Source organism: Lineus longissimus, chromosome 10 (assembly GCF_910592395.1).
Source record: "Lineus longissimus chromosome 10, tnLinLong1.2, whole genome shotgun sequence".
NCBI lineage: Eukaryota > Metazoa > Nemertea > Pilidiophora > Heteronemertea > Lineidae > Lineus > Lineus longissimus.
The window spans coordinates 5,745,322-5,764,145 of NC_088317.1; the positions used below are offsets into that span (position 1 = coordinate 5,745,322).

The following is an 18,824-nucleotide window of genomic DNA, read 5'->3' on the forward strand; positions in this document are numbered from 1 at the left end:
CAATTTACAAAGTACACAAAATAAGCAGAACAGCTATCGTCTTTACAGGCTTGACCAAGCCACAGAACCATCACGCAGTACCACAAACACTTGTGCCTGCACCAGACCTTACAATACACTTATTAAGGTAGCAGGAAGGGGAGGGCGTTGGTGGTTTCTGAGTGTGAGGGGTATAGTGGTGTCTGTAGACTAGGCCGCGTGATGCCAGAAAATGCCTCGCTTTGACTGAAAAATGCCTCATTTTCGTGGGATGTTCTGTCCCCTGGGACACATGTTGTTGACATTCGCTGGTTATTTGACATTCAATTTACAATGAAAGCTCGGACAAATATTTGTCAGACAACTCCGAAACCGATTTCATTTCATGACACACACAGATGGACCTACGTGTCAGGTCGCTATAAAAGGTTAGTCACGGAAACTACTGCTATTACACCTTCATCGAAACGACAAAACTAAAGGTAAGTCAGCCGCACAACTTCATCATGTTCCAGATAATGATTGCCGCTAATATCCATAAAGATTTTAAAAGTTTTTAATCTGTTCTTAATAACCACTTATGCAAGGGCAATTTTCATTCTTTTGGCACGAATTATATAGCGAAGCATCACTCGACATGTACAGTCCTACCAGGTTTTTTTGAATATCACAGCGGTAGAATAAGATAATTGAATGCAGTTTTCGGCAGAGACTGGTATATCTCGTTGGTCATGTATCTGTTGTATTTGGGCCAGCTAATCCTGTCTCTTCATTCTGTAACAGGCGATTTTTAAAATTTCCAAATGCTAACTTTTTAATTTTATTCTATTTTCGTTCTTTTTCACAATGTATGGGTGAACTTTGATGCAACAAAGGTTTTTTTCGCTTTTATTAGAAAATTCCTGCTAAATTCTTCATTTTGAAGACTACTTTTAGCTCGCTATAGGTGATTGTTTTTTTCAGACAACTGGTGACCTTTGAGAATTCCCCTCATGGTCAGCAAAGCAGTCAGTCAGGTTGTTCAAGGGCTGTCTGTTGCAACTGATTCCCCAACAAACCTAACATGCCAATGATTCAACCGTATTTAGATTTTTGATTTCGACACAAAAGTAGGAAGTGTTCACTTTGAAAGTCATTAAATATGGACGATGATGTTCATATTAGAAAATCTAATATGAGTTAATTTTATTGTAATTGCATGGCCCTTAGCCAACTCAGCTCATATATGAAGGATTGTGGGTCTTTATCAAAGGTAATGGCTGAGATTAAAATCATAACATAAAAATCCTAAGCAAAAATGTGCATTTGTCACTATCGAACACATTCTTTGAAATTGCAAGTGCCAAATAATGATGGTCATAGAGCACAGTTCATGGGCTCGTGTGAATTTTTGAAAAGGCTCATGAAATAAAAAAGTCATTTTGGACATTTGTCTGTTACGTGATGAAGGGATGGATCCAAATACAACAGATAAATGACCAACTAAATATACCATTCTCTGCTGAAAACCGCATTCGAATATCTTATGTCATTTCAGTGATATTTAAAAAAAAAACGGTGGACATTTATTTTCTGGTAGAACTGTACATCCAAAATGGTGGTCACTCCTATATGGCTCCACATCACTAATCGACCAATCAATTTAAGCTGTTTCTGGCGAACATTCTGATGTACTTTGTGCATCATATGTTCACCGGCGTGGATTTGGGGATCCAATTAACCCGCTGAGCCCTGGAACAGTGAAATTAAGACAAAAACGACCCAAAAAACGACCCAAAAACCCCCAAACCCTGAAATTGTCATGGTCATGACCTGTCAAAAATTCTATGGATTTATGCCCTGGGTGAGGTATTTCTGCCCTGTGAATATTAGGTTCGAGTGAGATATTGGGATAAAGTTATGGCAGTTGATGTCTAAAGGAAGATGGCTTGAAATATATTAGTGGTGTGTAGTCATATGACCCAACGGTTAATGCTAGACGACATTTCATTGGCCATGATGATTATCGATACGATAAGTCTTCTGTCTTCTGATTGGTTACATTGGATATTGAATTTCGAAGTTCCAAGTTCTTATTTCGAAGTTCCAAGTTCGTATTTCGTATTTTTTATTTCGTATTTTGTGTTTCGAATGATCCTTCTGGGCTTTCGTACTGTATGCATTGGTATGCGTTGGTATGCATGGAAGGACCTGCCCCTTGTTGAGTGTCTTTAGAAGAACTGAAAAAAGCAACACAGACTCGGCGAACTGTCATGATTTTCACATCTTTTTACGACTGTGTGCCCTACTATGCTCCATTGAGTTGTACCAAAAGAAATAGACTTTAGGTTGCGAAAAAAATTAAGTCTTGTTGAATGAAACTATAAAACGGAAACGAAATGCGAAAGTCTGGACTGAATTAACCTTTCTTGTTGTCTTGCAGGGTCTTAATTACTGTGTTATCATGAAAGCCTGGTTGGTCGCTGTTTTAGCAGTTGGTCTACTCTTCGTCTTTGGTGTGACGGCAGACGAGATTCAGGGAGACGATGTAGAATTTGAATTAAAAAAAAAAAGGTAGGTCAGTCACTAGATTGCCTGTTTTCTCAGCAATGCCATCTTGCATGCCCTCTATCGTTGCTTTGGGGACCTAAATGGGTGGTAAGCTGAGATGGATCCCGAGATCAGGTTTCTGATACTCCTACATCAGATGACAAAAATTTAAATATCGAGATGCGCGAGGCGGATCGGAGTACTTATTGAAGAAAACTGGTGCCAGCAGGATGCAGAGAACTGCCATTCTCTCACAGAAATATCTAAACAAACAACCTCGTGTGTGAGAACGATCCGAGTGACCCTCGAGGAAGACCGTCCCACTGACAAGGCAGGCACGCTCTTAACCAGCCTTGAGACCAGACGGCTTTCGGAATAAAAAAAAGACGGTCAAGATGAATCCATAGATGACAGCAGTATAGGGTCATCCTGAGGAAATCAGGGGTTAATGTTGGCTTCTCCGGTGTGTGCAGGGCCGGAGAAGCGACCACTGACTGTACACGTACCACATTGCACTTTGTTTATTTGCAGGGACTGTATAGGCTTTTGGGAAGTGTGCAAGGGACATTCTGAGTGCTGTACAGGAAGATGTGCTGACTGGCTGCGACCAGGAGATATCGGCGCCTGCAACCTTGGGTAAACTAGAGGAAGAGACGCATCAAAACGCCTTGCCTTTCCTCGCCCGAGTTAATAAAGGATCACATTTAAAAATGTTAAAGGCATATATATAGAGAAACAAAGATGAGCTTTGAAACTTCTTTTCGTTATATATACTAGCCAATTAGATGATGATATAACTCCACATGAAAAATCGATCTGGAATTGAAGCCGCTGGTCTACAGTTGGTCTGCGGTCGACTGGTGCGTCATGACCATGATCGAGGCTTCACAGGGAAAAGATGCTGTTGTAGACAGCAGTAATTCTGTCACAATGTTGAAATCGGTGTCGGAGTCGTAAATGGTGCGAAACCTCTCTAATTTCGAAAAAAAACCCAGTCAACTGATCATCTTAATGATACATGCAAATCGAAGCTATCATGCATTGAAGAATGCAATGCATGGTAATATTCTTGCAGAACATTTCGCAAATTTAATAAACGAGGGAATTTTGGGAAAAAAAACTGAACTAATTTATGGAATAATTAAATTTAAAAACAAATTTCTCAGGTGATTTGGCATGCATTCACAGCACAGTTCGGCAGCTTTATGTGTCTGTGGTCATAGGCCTGATCATTGACCTCGGTAAATATTATAGAATTAATAAAGACTAGTATTTATCAATTCTTGATATTAGGGAGGTTTCGAACAGCAACTATCGCGGATGTATATACCTATACGGATAGAAATCTGCAGAAAGATGACAAATTTCGTGAGGATGTACATTTCGATCCGTGAAAAGTCATAAGCTCAACCTCCCTTGCAGGGTTAAACGTACATGTATATATGAAGGGGTCATTAATAAAACACCCTGAGAATATAACGGAGAGGTGGAGTGTATTGAAAACCACTTGTTATACGAGGATGAGAGCTATAGCATCTTGATCCTGGCCAAACTCGCTAAAATTAAAAAAATTCAGACACTGGAATTGATCAATTGCCGCCATCATGGATGTCAGCATCCTGAGATTCAGGGTTTTGACAATCCTACGTCATAAACTGTGTCTTATTCAGGCCGAATTAGCGCCACTTTCTCTCATAAAACGTTTTATTTTATTAATAAATAACAAAATATGATCTTTATAGATAACATTTAACACTTACTAGTGGATTTTAAGATGATTGTACGGAGAACTACAAATGCAGCGTAGGGCATCGCGGGCTTTGTGGTGATGCGATAGCCGCACAGCAATAAGAAAGATTCTTTCCTGATCTACATCCGCGGTACTGCTTTTTAAGATGGTTGTAAGGAACGAAATCAGCGCCTCTAGTGTCAAGATTGGATCCTGGCACGTGTGGTTTTCAATATACTCCTGTCGATAATATGAAATAGGAGTATGCTCCTATCAAAAACCCGAGTGTCAGGATGGAAAGCTAGAGGCGTTGAAGAAGGCTTTTCGTCAATGAAAGGAAACGACCAAACTAAAAAAAAACGTCCAATGGCTATTTTACTGAAACGATTTTGTTCGTACAGGGTCTGTGGAGTAAAATACGAGAAAAGATGGGAAGTCCGAAGGGGAATTTCACACTCCGGACGCAGTGGATCGGCCTCGTCCCGCCATAAAGGAAGTACGTTATGGGACGACTAATAAACTGCCTCGGAAGTATAGGAGACTTGTATAGGTGGTCAAATTGGTGGTCTTCAGGTAGGTGGCTTATATGCCAACCTCTTTTCCCAGGGGTCAATGCGCTCCCCGCCTATAGTCCTCTTACTATGCAGCCATTTTGAATTGAAGAGGTTGCGTACATGCTCAGTTAGGGGACTGGTATTGTTTGATTTGGTGACAAATGCACATGCGGAAGTGAGGAGTCAGTTTTAATGGCACACTCAGCATTACACATCTCCTCGGGGGGGGGGGGGGGGGGGGGGGGGGAGATAACGGCAAGCCGGGTATCTAAGTAAGACAGAAGAAAGATGACTTGGTGAATTGACAGCCGCTACCTTCACATCATTCATGTCTTAAAACCCCTGACGCAGTGGACCGGCCTCATACCTCATCGACGAAATGCATTGTCCCGGGAGACTTCTAGTCTGGTGACAGGTTTTGACCAACCAAAACACCCGTATGTGATCATGGCCGTACTGTCTGTGCCGAACAAGCATGAACGTTGTCTTCTGATTGGTCAATACCTGCCATGAAACCCCAAATTGCTGCTTGAGAAAAGCGGCGAATAGTTCCCAATATTAGGACTACTGACGAGAAGAACCGTCAAAGTGAGACGTCTCTGCTTGTTACACTCCGGACGCAGTGAACCGGTCTGGGATGTCGCCAGTTGAGAAGAGACGACCAGGATGACGAATGGAGTGCCCCGGGAGTCTATACCGCTGGTACGAACATGTTGTCCTCATGGAAGAAGAAGAACTCCCCGAGAGGTTGCTCGATTATAGCGCCCCGAAAATGTTGGTGGCAAGAGGAAGGGCGTTCCTGAACTTCAGACTAACACTCGGCACTAACGACCGAACGTGTGCGAGGGGAGGAGGATACGACAAAACCTCTGGTTTTCGAGGATGGGGGCGAGGAGGCAGTACTCGTGAGGCAGCTATTGATGGAAGCTGCCAGTGACTAGTGACAGCTCGCGATCATGTTGCAGTTAAGAAAGCATACAGGGACGTAGCTAGCTTTTTGGTCCGGGGGGTGGGGCAAAAGGCTCTCGGGGGGAGCAAACTGACATTTAAAAAAAAATTCCGGCCAAACCATGGTCAAAAACACGTTTTTTGGTGGCTTCTTGGGGGGGGGGGGGTTATTTGCCCCTCTGGCCTCCCTCCACTGCTAGCTTTTAAATCCCCTAAAATAACATAAATATATAGGCCGATGAATATGCTCCGTACAGATATCGACAGTCTTTGATTCTATGATAATCGGATAACGTGTGACTAACAACAAGAAAAAATATCATGAGACTTTTAGCTTATTGTATATTATCTATGATTTCGGCCTGCATTCCGCCCGGCCATCATTACAATGTAACTAGAGCGTTCTTTAACAAATGCGCAGCTGGCGTGACGGAGACCACTCACAGGTGGGGCAGTTTGTCTGTTGGCGTTCGTTCTGTCTGTGGTTTCGAGACCGAGGGATCCAAAAACTGAGGGAATTCACCAGGTTAGTGAGAGTCTTTTTCTTAAAACTCCTGGACCAAGGACTGCAGACTGGTAGTAACTTGGGGGTATATGTCTCCCGTTCTTACTGCCTATATAACTGGAAAGAAGCGTATGAAACCTTTCCTTGAAAAAATATTGAGAGATGGGCGGCTTCAATTATAGTACGCACCCACGCATTAAAGGGGCAGGGTCGGTAAATTTGAGGACTGGGCCTTTAAAAAAAAGCAGTACATGTAACTAAATAGAATATCAACCAATTTCCAGTTTAATAGCTAAAATTAATCAAAATGTAATCCTAACCGCAGCGCCTCTTCTAGTCAGTCGGTGAACTACCAGTAGGCCTACCGCACTGTGGTTGGCAAGCTGCCAAATGTCGTTGTGGTCGTCGGTAAAAACCTCCAGAAAGCCAATCCCTATATAGTTGCAGTATATGGTAGGGGACATCTTGACCCTCAATGTATTGACATTGCTAAGCTTTACAGACAACGCGCCGAGATGACGGAGGTAACGGAGGCAATACCGCTGGAAGTTCAGTATGGGTAGGGGAGGAATGAGGCCCGTCCATTGCGTCCGGAGTATAACATACGCAGGAGGGGTGTGCCAAAAGCGAGAGCTAATCTCACTCGAGGATGGGGAATGAGTATCAAATTTAGAATTAGAATAACACAGGATAGGGATCGGAATAAAGAATCACGGAAATATGTAGCCTACTTCAGCTTTTGTGAAGTTAGCACTATACATGTAAATATATACATGTATTTTGAAAATATATGCATGTATTTTGATTGTGAGACAAAAAATCCTTCCAGTTTGGTGTCAGTACTTGCATAGGCCTAAAGCCCTAATCTACTAGACAGCCGACTAGCCCTTTTTTATTCAAGGTAAACATAACGCTCGATAACTTATGCAGCACATTCAGAATACATTTGTAGTTGATTAATATTACATCTGTACATATCGGGTGGCCCCAAAAAACAGCCTGGCATAACCAGTGATTTTCAAAATAGGGTACACCCCGCCAGTCGATTTCGATATTTTTTTGTATAATATATAATACATATACAGAAAATATCGAAATATCGAAATATGACGCAGGAGTAAAAAAACTTGATCTCAGGATGAAAAAAACTAGAACACTCTTTATCAGGCCATAACTTTTTACTTTTTTCGCAAATCGCATAGCATTTAATTATACTGAACTTCCAGCGCCCATGCGCGTCTTAGTCAGGAAGCTGAGTAATGTCAATACATTGAAGCCGGTCAAGGTGCAATAAATTTGTTCTGTGAGAGAGTTAATTTGGGCTTGTGGTGAAAATTTCAGATAATAATCTCAAGGCATTGAAAAAATACAGCTTTTTAAAAATGGGAAGTCAAAATCTGCTGTGCCGAAACTGTGCTATAATCCTGGTGTCAGAAATTATTAAAAGGTAAAGTCTGTTCCAGTTTTTTGGGGGCCACGCGTTATACAACAGATGCTCCGATACGATAGGCCTCTATGGATTGACTCTGCATCCATTCTCTAATTAGTACTGAACTGCATGCAGGATAGGAACGAATGTACGAACTAGTACGCACTGTGGAAAAAGTTAGATCTCGTCAGTTTAATTTTAGTGGGAACGGTCAGTGGAAACAGGTATTCCAATCAGGCACTCTTTCTAAATCTCTTCTCGGAGGGTTCCCTCAATCGCCTTTAGTGATCCTTTTGGCGGGAAAGTCATGGTTGGATTATGAAGCTATAGTACATCATTCTGTAGTACATTTTGTTTGCTAGTTCTCTGCTAATGTATAGTTCGCTATTTTGATTATCATGAGCGGTGACCCAATTTATTTCAAGGCAGGAGAAAGCCCATTAAAAAGGCTTCGTTCCGCTGCGCAGGCTAGTGGGACGGGCGGGCCAGCGCCGGTCTTGGCAGGAGAGTGCGGCGTGTCCATCCGACAAAAAGCGACCTACTAACACGTTTCATACCATCAATGCAGGAAAACATTGCAGAATTGTATAATAAAACACGATAAAATGAATTTACTTTATAAACAAGTCATGAACGTCTTTGGACCAAACAAGGCGAAGGCTTCCCTTCGCTCCATGCGGCAGAGCATCAATTCATACCAGAATCATTTTACCTTTTATACCCCCAAGTTACTACATAAATCGCATCTCTTGCAAGACAAATCAAAATTTTTAAAGTGATCAAATGCTTGACAAAAGGTTCTAGGCTAGCGAAAATACATCCACGTATATCGCTGGCCGGAGTCGATTCACATTGTATATATGGGAGTTTAATTTTATTTCGTGTTGACACAAAACATTTTGTGTCAACACTTATTCCGATTAATGTCGGACATAATTCTGAACATGAGTCGACACCAAATTAGCCAATCAGAATTGAGGTTTAAGTGTCGACATTAAACACGAATAATGTACACCATAAATACGCAACTTCCGTACAAGAACCGACCATGCATAAGGGGGAGACAGCTAATTCCGTTCATAAAACAATGGCGCGTCTAAATGATCTCGAGGAATTCATTGAGCATTTTAGAACAGAAATAAATACCTTCTAGGATCTTGAGCAGGTATTTATTTCTGTTCTAAAATGCTCGATGAATTCCTGGAGATCATTCAAACACGCCACTGTTCAGTGGCAAACGAACTATCAACGGATCGGAAGTAGCTGTCGCCCCCCAATGGCCGTTTTGAAACAATGGCTTTGATTGGCCGATTTTCGTACCTCAGACCTTTCACCAACTGTTGGTGAGGCCGCGATGCCAAGGTCAAACAATCTCTACTTCTCCCCAAGACCGCTTTCCCTTTTCAGCTGAAAAGAAATAAAGGAGAGACCGCGCAGCAATATGTCCCAAGACTATCCACCACAGGGCGGGTATCCGCAGGGAGGACCTCCACCACAAGGAGGGTATGCACCACAGGGAGGACCTCCACCACAAGGAGGGTATGCACCACAGGGAGGACCTCCACCACAGGGTGCATATGCCCCGCAAGGTAGGCATGTCAGTCTGAGATGTTCCTGAATTTGAAGACGACATCGTTTATTACACTTCTTTACCGCAGAATATATTTTTACTAATAAATTAGTTACGTGTTAAATATTAAAGATAATTAAATACAGAACATTATTCATGTTTTAAATGCAATTAAGTTAAACCAAATTCATTAGAAAGAGTCTAATAACATCAAGGATTCGACATAGCAGCATTATGCCAGAAATTTACACGTGAGCCGAAAAATTTACATCTCGGCCGAAATAATGCCGAGACGCAGTTCCATCAAAGTCATGGGTAATTAGTTTCTCTAACCACCACCAGAGTCCACACCAACACAAACCGCAATCAGAGAATTTCAGGTCGTCTGAAAAAGGGACATTTCCCACACCCGAATGATCATACTCATATGATATATGATACAGCATTCAGGCGGCTGTTCTACTGGTGTAGCAGTCTAAAATGTCCCCCATTGAAAAAGTGTCCTACCCTATTGAATTATGTATGCTGACGGTTTAAGGCAAGTTTCTGTGGAGATCCACGACCATCAATACGTCATAGATGAAAAGTGCAAAAGAGAATCATTTGCAAGGCTCCATGCTATAACCTTTAAAAAGGGTTACCTTACCTGTTCAAAAGCAAACTTTCTGAATCATTTTAGGTGGTCAAACGGTCATTGTCACAACATCGCCACAGTTCGGCCGCCAACCTGTCCAGATGCAGTGTCCTCATTGTCACGCCCAGATTGTGACCAGCGTGGACTTTGTCGTTGGAGGCTTCACTTGGTTGATCGCACTTCTGCTGTTCTTTTTCGTTTTGTAAGTCGACATCGTAATGAGGCTGAGATACAAAAACGCGTGAACGCAAATGAGGCATGAGATCGGAAATGTGAATCTCTGATCATGCTCTTGATATTGTCTTTAATAGGCCTACCCTTGGTTAGAACACTCTGTACAGATCAGTTGATCAGAAACAAGAGCGTGTGTATATTCATAGTGGCCGTAGGATGCCTCTGTCCATGATTCCAGTTACATGTAATTGGCAGTCTGGGGGAAGTCGGGGTTTTATGTTCGCTGCTCCAGGTGCAGGGCCGGAGAAGCGAACATTAACCCCTGATTTCCTCAGGAAAGCTTACTTAGTAGCACCCCAAGTCCATAGTTCAGAAATTTGCTGTTAGATAGCACTTCTCGTTCTGAATTGGGACGTGTGAAAGAGTATACTCTATAGAATATCCCAAATCAGAACAAGAACGTCCTGTGGAAGGAGATTGTGCTCTGTTCTATTGAATCCTGTTCAAAAGACAGGAACCGGATTAACTAGGACGTAGTGTACGCACTTTTGTGTGATGAGTGCGGATGAAAAATTGTCACTCCTTCGTATTTGTTTTGCTTCTTCACTTCAAGCGTTTGAAACCTGTTACCACATACAATGTGTCGTCAATTTAACTTTGTGTTTTCTACTAAATACATATATAGCAGAGTTACGGTTATTACGGCAACTGGGAGCCAACTTGTTTTGAAGAATCGGGCTATGCCCTGGCCGCCATGCAAAGGATTGTGCCTTCTCAAACTGTATTTCTCACGTCTTCTCCTCTTGTTCTTCGTTGCAGTGCAATCCTATCCTGCATCCCGTGTTGCATCAACGCTTGCAAGGACGCGCGGCACTCTTGCCCGAACTGCAAGCAGGTCCTGGGTGAACGCAAAAAGATGGATGACTGTTGTTAGCACAGATCCTCATCCCGCCACCATTGTATACTGCACTAGTTAGACTTGACCGCCATTCTTTTCACGGAGAGGATAAAGATACCGGTTTACCTCTAGAAAATACGTGTTTACCTCAGTTTCATAAAGGGACGCGAAGGGCACGTGTAAAAAAGAATATAATATCCTCGATGATGTCACCCATTTCCGCCACGTTGCACCACTATAATACAATACACCAATCCAATACAAGCAAGGATTTGTTTACAAACAGAGTTATACAATGCTGTACAAAAAAGGTCACTGATATTCATAAAACTCACTTATTGGGAGGAATTCAACAACCAATCTTCGTTTGAGTGATGAAAACATGTTTTTGATCATATGCCCGACAACAGTTCAAATTTATCTGTCTTAGACGCTGAATAAGGAGGAAAATGATCCCAAAAAGTTGATAATATTTTGTAACATGGTACATCATGTGACCAAATATTCTCAACATTTTGTGATTTTTTTTCCTTTTTACATCAAGTCTAAAACAGATAATTCAAAACCGTTGATGTAATAATGTGTTGAATATACATGTATGTTTTCGTTTGAAAAAACATGAACTCATCTCTGGCCACTCTTCTTCCCTTTAAATGTGACAACATCACGCTAGTTTTGTATGCTAATAATACTAATAATAATAATAACTTTATTATTTAAAGTGCCTTAGGGCTGCGCTATGCCAAACCCTTTCTAAACACTGTACAATACGTTTTAAAAAACATCCTGACACTGTAAAACATTGTGCGCAAATTTGCAAAGTGATTGTAAAAAATTTTTTGCCAGTAGATAATGTGTAGAGGTCACACAAATAGTTTCCATTTAAAAAACCCGTCTCAAAAAAATTTAAATTGGCTCTTACTGAATAATGGTAGATAGTACGTGTAATACATAACATAATCCTTAGGTAAAACATTGTCTGAATAAATGCGTGTTGAACGACTTCTTAAAATTGACCATTTCTGTAACGCCACGCAACTGACACGGGAGGGAGTTTCACAGCCTCGGGGCCGACACCCTCAGGCCACGATCGCCATATGTCCCATTTGAACGAGGACTGGTCAGTAGCCAGGGATCATCTGACGACCGCAGACCGCGGGTCGCAACCCGGGGACTGAGGAGCTCTCTCAGATATACTGGGCTGTTATCCTGATGTAATGCTTTGCGTGTAATACCAGAAGTATTTTGTATTGTATCCGTGCTGTAAGCTACCTGTAAGGTACAGGTTACACACTAGTAATTCAGTGCGCGAGACTAGGTTGTATAGTTAAAATTGAATTTCTGATACATGGTCTCAGTCACCAGTATGGATGCGTTTTCCATTATAAAAATACATATTTTTTATGAATTATGAATTTCTTCTCTATAACAGGAAAATGATGATGAAGTTTCAGAGTCTAAATATTTTGGTCTCAGGGGTCAAATTAACCCGTCGCGGCCGAAAAGTCGATTCACGGGTCAAAGATAGTCAAAATCGACCCCCAAAACTTCAGACCTCCCAAACCCTGAAATTATCACGGTCAACCCACAACGAAAATTTTATGGTTTAAAGAACTACCACAGGTCTATCAGACCTCCGGGTATTATTCTCATCGGAAAGTATGGGAAAAAGTTATGAGCCAGTAGATGTCGCCAAATTAACTGGTTAATGCATTCAGCATTTTATTACTAGTGTTGTACCCTACACAAATCGTTCCATGCAACTAAATGTACATGTATTACTGCAAACTGACAAGAAACCTTTTTGTGTAATGGTAAACCAGACTGATGGCATGAACTTTTCTCAAAAGGAAATTGGAATAGACTCTCCAGTAATGATTTATTGACCAGTCTCAAATTACATAACGAATCGAACCTGATACTTTGTATGTTCATTGTGGTAATATTTCATTACGTTGCATGTACGTACACCTTTTTGCTGTTTTTTCGTTTGAATATTTTATGAAAATGTGCCTTACATCTTATATTTAGAGAATAAACAATAATAATTTTCATTTGTGTTCAACGAATACGTCAGTCCGTACACGGCGATACGTTTACACGCGAATGCGTGTGTCTGGACACGATGGACGCTGGACGACAAACGCCGAGACAGAGCGCCGCATCCAAGCGTTTGAGATGAAGTGCCTGCGGAAACTACTTGGGAGCTCATACCTACAACAAAGAACCAATGTGCCAGTTCGACAAGAGGTGGAGACAACATGTGGAACGCACGAGATACTCCTGACCACCGTAAAAAGACGGAAGCTCAACTGGTTTGGACATGTATGCCGATAATACTCGCTTGCAACGACAATCTTGCAAGGCACTGCTGTCGCTGGAGGGAGGAAGCGAAGAAGACCAAGGAAAACGTGGATGGATAACATCAATGAGTGGACCGGCCTCAAAACACCTCAACTTATCCCGAAGGTCGAAAACAGATCTACTTGGGCATGCATCGCTGCTGTCAGCTGCCATGGAGCCCCTACGATCTTAGGTCATGGGTCTTAGTCATAGAGCTGAAAGGGTGGATGTCGTCCTGGGTGCCGACAAATGGTACCCAGGTTCGAGATCGACTGGACAATAAGCACCCTGGGTGCCATTACACTAGACAAACAGCACCCAGCTTCTTTTTGCCTGGCTTACGGATCTTAGGGACGAGGACGTTTCTTGCAATTTCGTTTTATCTCGCGCCGTGGTACCTGCGGCATTAGCAGTGCGCGAAATAAAAAGAACAGATAAACAGAAAAAAACGCGTTTAGGCCTATAGGTCTTTGAAAGCACATTTCGGATGATTTATTCAGAAAAGGTATGTAGGAGGGATATATTCAGAGAATGAAAAATTGTGTGATGACAAAATGAATGGATTTGCTGCGTATTTTTATTTTTATTTTTATTATGGTTATCGTGACACGTGACCTCCGTCAGCGTGGGGCCAACCTCGGTTGTAGGTATAGAAAAAGTGTAGAAGAAGAAGCTGGGTGCTGTTTGTCTAGTGTAATGGCACCCAGGGTGCTTATTGTCCAGTCGATCTCGAACCTGGGTACCATTTGTCGGCACCCAGGACGACATCCACCCTTTCAGCCTTAGTAGAAGTAGTAGTAGCACACGATGACTCGCCCATCGGGATATACGCCAATATCGATGGAAACTCGTCCATATTGATAGTGTGCATGCCCATTCGGGGTATTTCGTTTTTATCTAGTCCATTGTAAAGATGTTACAGTATAAGCATAATTGATGTCCATTCATTTATCTCTTTATATCATATTCATTTGACAGTGTCATTATTCCCTTTAACCATATCGTAGTATGGGCAGACGTTTGCGTAAAATATCTGTCAGTGTGGGTAAAGTGTCCGATCATGCATGTTTTAGTCTCCTTAGTGCTTTGCATTTAGTTTTCTAATATGTCTGCTGATGATCACAAACAAGGAAAACTATTTTTATTATTGTATTGCTCCGAAATATTTATCAGATTATTGACAAATCGCAATTTCCATATGGGCACGTTATCGAATAGGTCCGTCCGTATCAGCGCATCTACATGTATCCGGATGAGCGCATCTTGACCCTCAAGTTTTAGATCTACATGACTCCGCCGACCCAGACTCCGTTGAGGGGAGGTTACGGACCGAGTACCTCTGATGGTTTGGAATGTGATAGGCGCGGTACAGCCTCTCACGTCCGTTACAATGTGTTTTTTTATGGACCAACCAGTACACTTCTTCATACATCTATCAGTGTGTATGGGTAGATCATCTAACTTTGTTTGAGTTTGCCTGCAATGTTTCTCCTCAGTGTCTCTTGTTCCTCTTTCCCAAAGCCACAGTGCTCGAGATACGCTTCAACACCACCATATCTGAAAGAAAAAAGTTAGTCAGTCATCCGTAGTCATGATGCTTGACTCACCGACCGAAACCATAATGAAATAAACATAAAGGTATCACTAGAAATAAATAATTTTTACCTTACACCAGAAGATTATAAAGCAATCACCTTTATGATTATTCCAGTATGTTTTAACTCTCCCATTGTCAAAGACGGTCAGCAATTTAACACGAATAAAAAAACTAGCTGAACTTTATTTCAAGGAAAAAGATGCAGTGCTTACAACTTCGCTATGCCATCCAGTATCTCTATAAAGGAGAATTACTGTCTTGCCTCTTCTTTCTGTGTAATCATGTACACGTATGTCTATAAAGGAAAGTGTTAAGTTTTCTTATCTCTTCCCTATGTAACCATGTACTTTTATAAACGAAATGATGAAAGTGAGTGATGAACTTTTTACCTCTTTTCTATGTAATCCCATATGTCAATACAAACATTTCTTACCTCTCCTCTACGTAATCCAGTATCTCAATAATGGTTTCTTTCCTGGCTGTTAACAAATCTTCATTCACGTGATACCGCTCGCACACTTCAACTCTCATCCTGTCAACCTGAGAAGCCATGCCTTCCTGGAAATAAAATATACTCTATAATCACTTGTTGTTGTCATAGGCAGGCCTTGCAGAGGTAATATTTGCCACAGTAACTGTGGCCGATCATTTCATTTGCCATCAGCGCCAAGCCTGGTCTTCAGTCCCCGGACAGATCTATTCATGATGAAATACAACGACAAAGGCAAATTTGAAGAAAATATGTCTACCGCAGGCAAAAAATGAAATAAAATCCAGTTGTTAATGGAAAAGAAAAGGGTACTAGAAGATGAAGCTACAGCCAAAATATCAAAATCAGTTTCTGAACAGACTTGTTTAAATTGCCAAAAGAGCAATGAAATTGGACCATAAATGGAAAAGGAGGCGTTTACAAGCCAGGTGATTAAACGATCCAGACGAAAATCGGCCGAATCCTAAGACTATGGTGAGCATTCTCCACATCTACCTTTGTGTACTCCCAGCTTAGGTCATACCGGATCCGTAAATTCTTTTGGTACAACTAGGCTACGAATAGTACAGCTTACCTGAGAAAGGGCGTATTCCCACACTACGTATTCTCTGCTCTTGCCCATCAAGGTCAGTATGAAAGCCACGAGGAGACCAGTTCTGTCCTTACCAAACTGGCACACAATTATGGCGGGAAGGGCCCCAGGCTGCGACAGTAACTTTAGAGCTAAAAGCAAAATCGAACAAGGTCATTTGAAACTTTGAATCATTTTTTAGAGAATCGACCCAAACTTTACTGCGTGTCCACCATTGATAACGTCATTTGTGCAAAACTAGTTTTTTTGATTTTCATTCTAAGAAAAGACGATCCTAACCTCAAAACCAGTTACATAATGCTTTATCAAAACAATTACATGTGCAGTGTAGTTGTATTCATATTCGATATGGCAAAACATCAATAAAAAACATCGAAATGTGCAATCATTAATTTAAGGAAAACTATTTTGGCCGATTTACTCTGCCATCTGCACGACCTCTTCACACTTGTCATGCGGGGCGTTGCACACTGATTATTCAATATATCCAATAGGTCATTTCAAGAGCATGATAAAATGGTTATTACGATGGCACGATTATTGAATTTTAATCATCTTAATTCAAGAAAACAAATATGATTGTTAGTTTTTTTTTAATTCAAGAAAACAAATATAATGGTTACGGTAGTTTTTATGCACATTGCTATGCTGACAACAAGTCCCGAACTATTTCCGCTGAGGAAAGTGGAGATAGGCCCGATTGTGCGATGAACTGCGTGTTAAGGAAAAATCTGACGTCTGGAAACAAAACGGCTATAACTCCAGAAATGTAACTTGTACAGATCCGCGTGTCAAAGGCTTTTACTACAACAAACACTACTGGTGAAGCTAACCTTAAAGCTGAACTATCCGCGTATGCGTCAAAGGCTTTTACTACAACAAACATTACTAACTGTTCAAAGTTACCTTAAAGCTGAACTAAAATAGAAACTTACATGCAGCTATGGACGCTTGTGAGCCATTCACGAAGTTCTTATAATGTCCAATTAATCGTATCGGACACCTTCTCTCAAAGAATAGGAAGAAATTCGTCCAGTGTACGTTTTTATTCCAGATATCCTTCACGAGAAACCACAAAGAATAAATCGCCAAATACCAGGGCACCCGGCCTAGAAAAGCGGCGTAGAAACCGAGGCGCAAGAAATTCACCAAGAAATGGTTGCCATGGCGTTCTTCATTCTGATTGGTTGTGACTTCAGTGGCCTTGACCTTATCTCCCACGTGATACCGCCATCCTAGAAACGGGAAGCTGACCTTCTGGACGGGGTAGTGTTTTTCGATGTTTTTCTCGCCGTCTGCTTTGTTGTATTCTCTGAGTGATCTGCCGTCGATGATGGTTCGGATACCTGGGAATGAAATGGTTGGTGATACAAAATTGGCAAAGCCCTGCCGCCCTTGTAAAGATTGATATCAGCCAAGTGGTATTTGAAAGGGCAGACATTTGAGGCGCAATCATCATAGTGTGACAGTACACGTGGCGACGCATGGTGGACATCCGGGTGCCATCGAACCCCCTAAATCCCATACCGTAGTCATCACTTTTTGCCAAAGGGTCAAATTTTCCCCATCCTGGTACCAGTTGCTATTCTCCACCTCTCGATATTTCAATTCTTATTTTGTATACGATCGAGGTAGGAGTAAAAAAAGCCTGAACACCTACCGTTTTTATTGAACCACGTGACTTCCTCCTCGGAGAGAGTATCCAGCCTCGACGATCTGTACAAGACGGCAGGAGACTCAGTGACGTCACTCGTGTCGGCTGTCGGAATGACTTGGCGGAAATTAAAAGCCGTTTTCGGGGCGTCTGGAGGAATTGGCGCTTTCAAAGGCTCAGACATGATGTTTCCTTGATACCGCCTTATTAAATTGAGAGACACAACAAACCAGTAGGTAACGAAATACAATACTGGTGGTCGCAAACCACGTGTTCTTTGGTTCTGCCTATATTTAGGTGATCTGAAGGCCACCGTCGATTGGTGCGATGTTAACTACAGCGTAAAACTGTCCAGTGAAGGTTGTGTTCAACAACAGGAGGGCCCAACCGACCTCTTACACATTGTTGTCAAATGGGAAAGTTCGGAATGTACTGCTATGAAGCGGAGTAAGAGCAGATCGGATCTTTGCCACACACGATATCGTCCAAGCCCTTGTACTTGAGTACAATAGGGAGGTTTCGCAACCGCCCGGTTAGGCCCTTCGACGACGTTTATCTATTGTTCAGGTAAACTCACACAATAGATAAACGTCGTCGTAGGGCCTAAACGGGTGGTTGCGAAACCTCACTAATGTTCGAAATGTACGGCTATTATCCGATCTTTGCATTGCCTATCACGCACGATATATATCGTACATTTGCCTATGTACATGTTGGCCTATATCGACAATTTCAAAGTCAGGCCGTCGAAGGCCTAAATTGCCACAACAGTACGAAATTCAGGCCATTCATGTTAGGATTGACATTTACATAAAATTAGATTTATTAAAGACCGAATAAAGTAAAAAATTATGAGTATCGCAGAGGTTTCTATCTGTGGGTTTCGGCCATGTATTCACGTGCAGCAGCTAAAGACGAAGTCAACACTGTCATGTCATTGAGAGAACTGATTTTATTTTCTACACTAACAAAGATATCAAGGGATTATTGGACCCCGGGCGGGGTTAAATAATCGCAGACAGTTATCCCTTGTCTACCTGTATCCCTGGAAATTAATCTGTGTGTCGTATATTCGGGATTAATTCCCGACACTATCATTTTGGTATTTAAAGGCCTCGCTGAAATTAAATTGCCTCTGTGTGCGCCCAGCCGTAGACATTTTGTTTGGAAGATCAGTTGCACCAATCTTGTACCCATCG

General features: G+C 41.7%; 2 protein-coding genes and 1 long non-coding RNA gene across 4 annotated transcripts; 2 read left to right on the top strand and 1 right to left on the bottom strand.

Moving 5' to 3' along the window:
* The first annotated feature begins 353 nt into the window (after window positions 1–353).
* Window positions 354–3,262, top strand: LOC135495136 (uncharacterized). The gene is made up of 3 exons (XR_010448528.1): window positions 354–461; window positions 2,402–2,532; window positions 3,040–3,262. It is a non-coding gene; the product is annotated as an uncharacterized LOC135495136 (long non-coding RNA).
* Window positions 3,263–6,159: 2,897 nt separating this feature from the next.
* LOC135495142 (cell death-inducing p53-target protein 1 homolog) lies at window positions 6,160–13,003 on the top strand. Of its 2 annotated transcripts, none has more exons than XM_064783582.1 (4): window positions 6,160–6,265; window positions 9,081–9,262; window positions 9,923–10,079; window positions 10,871–13,003. In XM_064783582.1, exons 2-4 carry the CDS (start codon window positions 9,115–9,117, stop codon window positions 10,983–10,985), a joined length of 420 nt encoding a protein of 139 aa, XP_064639652.1. In that variant the 5' UTR covers window positions 6,160–6,265; window positions 9,081–9,114; the 3' UTR covers window positions 10,986–13,003. The 2 variants fall into 2 exon arrangements, with proteins under 2 accessions (XP_064639652.1, XP_064639653.1); XM_064783583.1 differs by lacking the exon at window positions 6,160–6,265 and adding an exon at window positions 7,818–7,897.
* An 861-nt stretch (window positions 13,004–13,864) lies between these two features.
* LOC135495140 (uncharacterized) lies at window positions 13,865–18,125 on the bottom strand. Its single transcript, XM_064783580.1, has 5 exons — window positions 17,632–18,125; window positions 16,907–17,317; window positions 15,954–16,102; window positions 15,323–15,447; window positions 13,865–14,849 (listed from the first exon to the last, which is right to left on the bottom strand). The coding sequence occupies exons 1-5, from the start codon at window positions 17,807–17,809 to the stop codon at window positions 14,750–14,752; spliced, it is 963 nt and encodes a 320-aa protein (XP_064639650.1). The 5' UTR covers window positions 17,810–18,125; the 3' UTR covers window positions 13,865–14,749.
* Window positions 18,126–18,824: the final 699 nt, after the last annotated feature.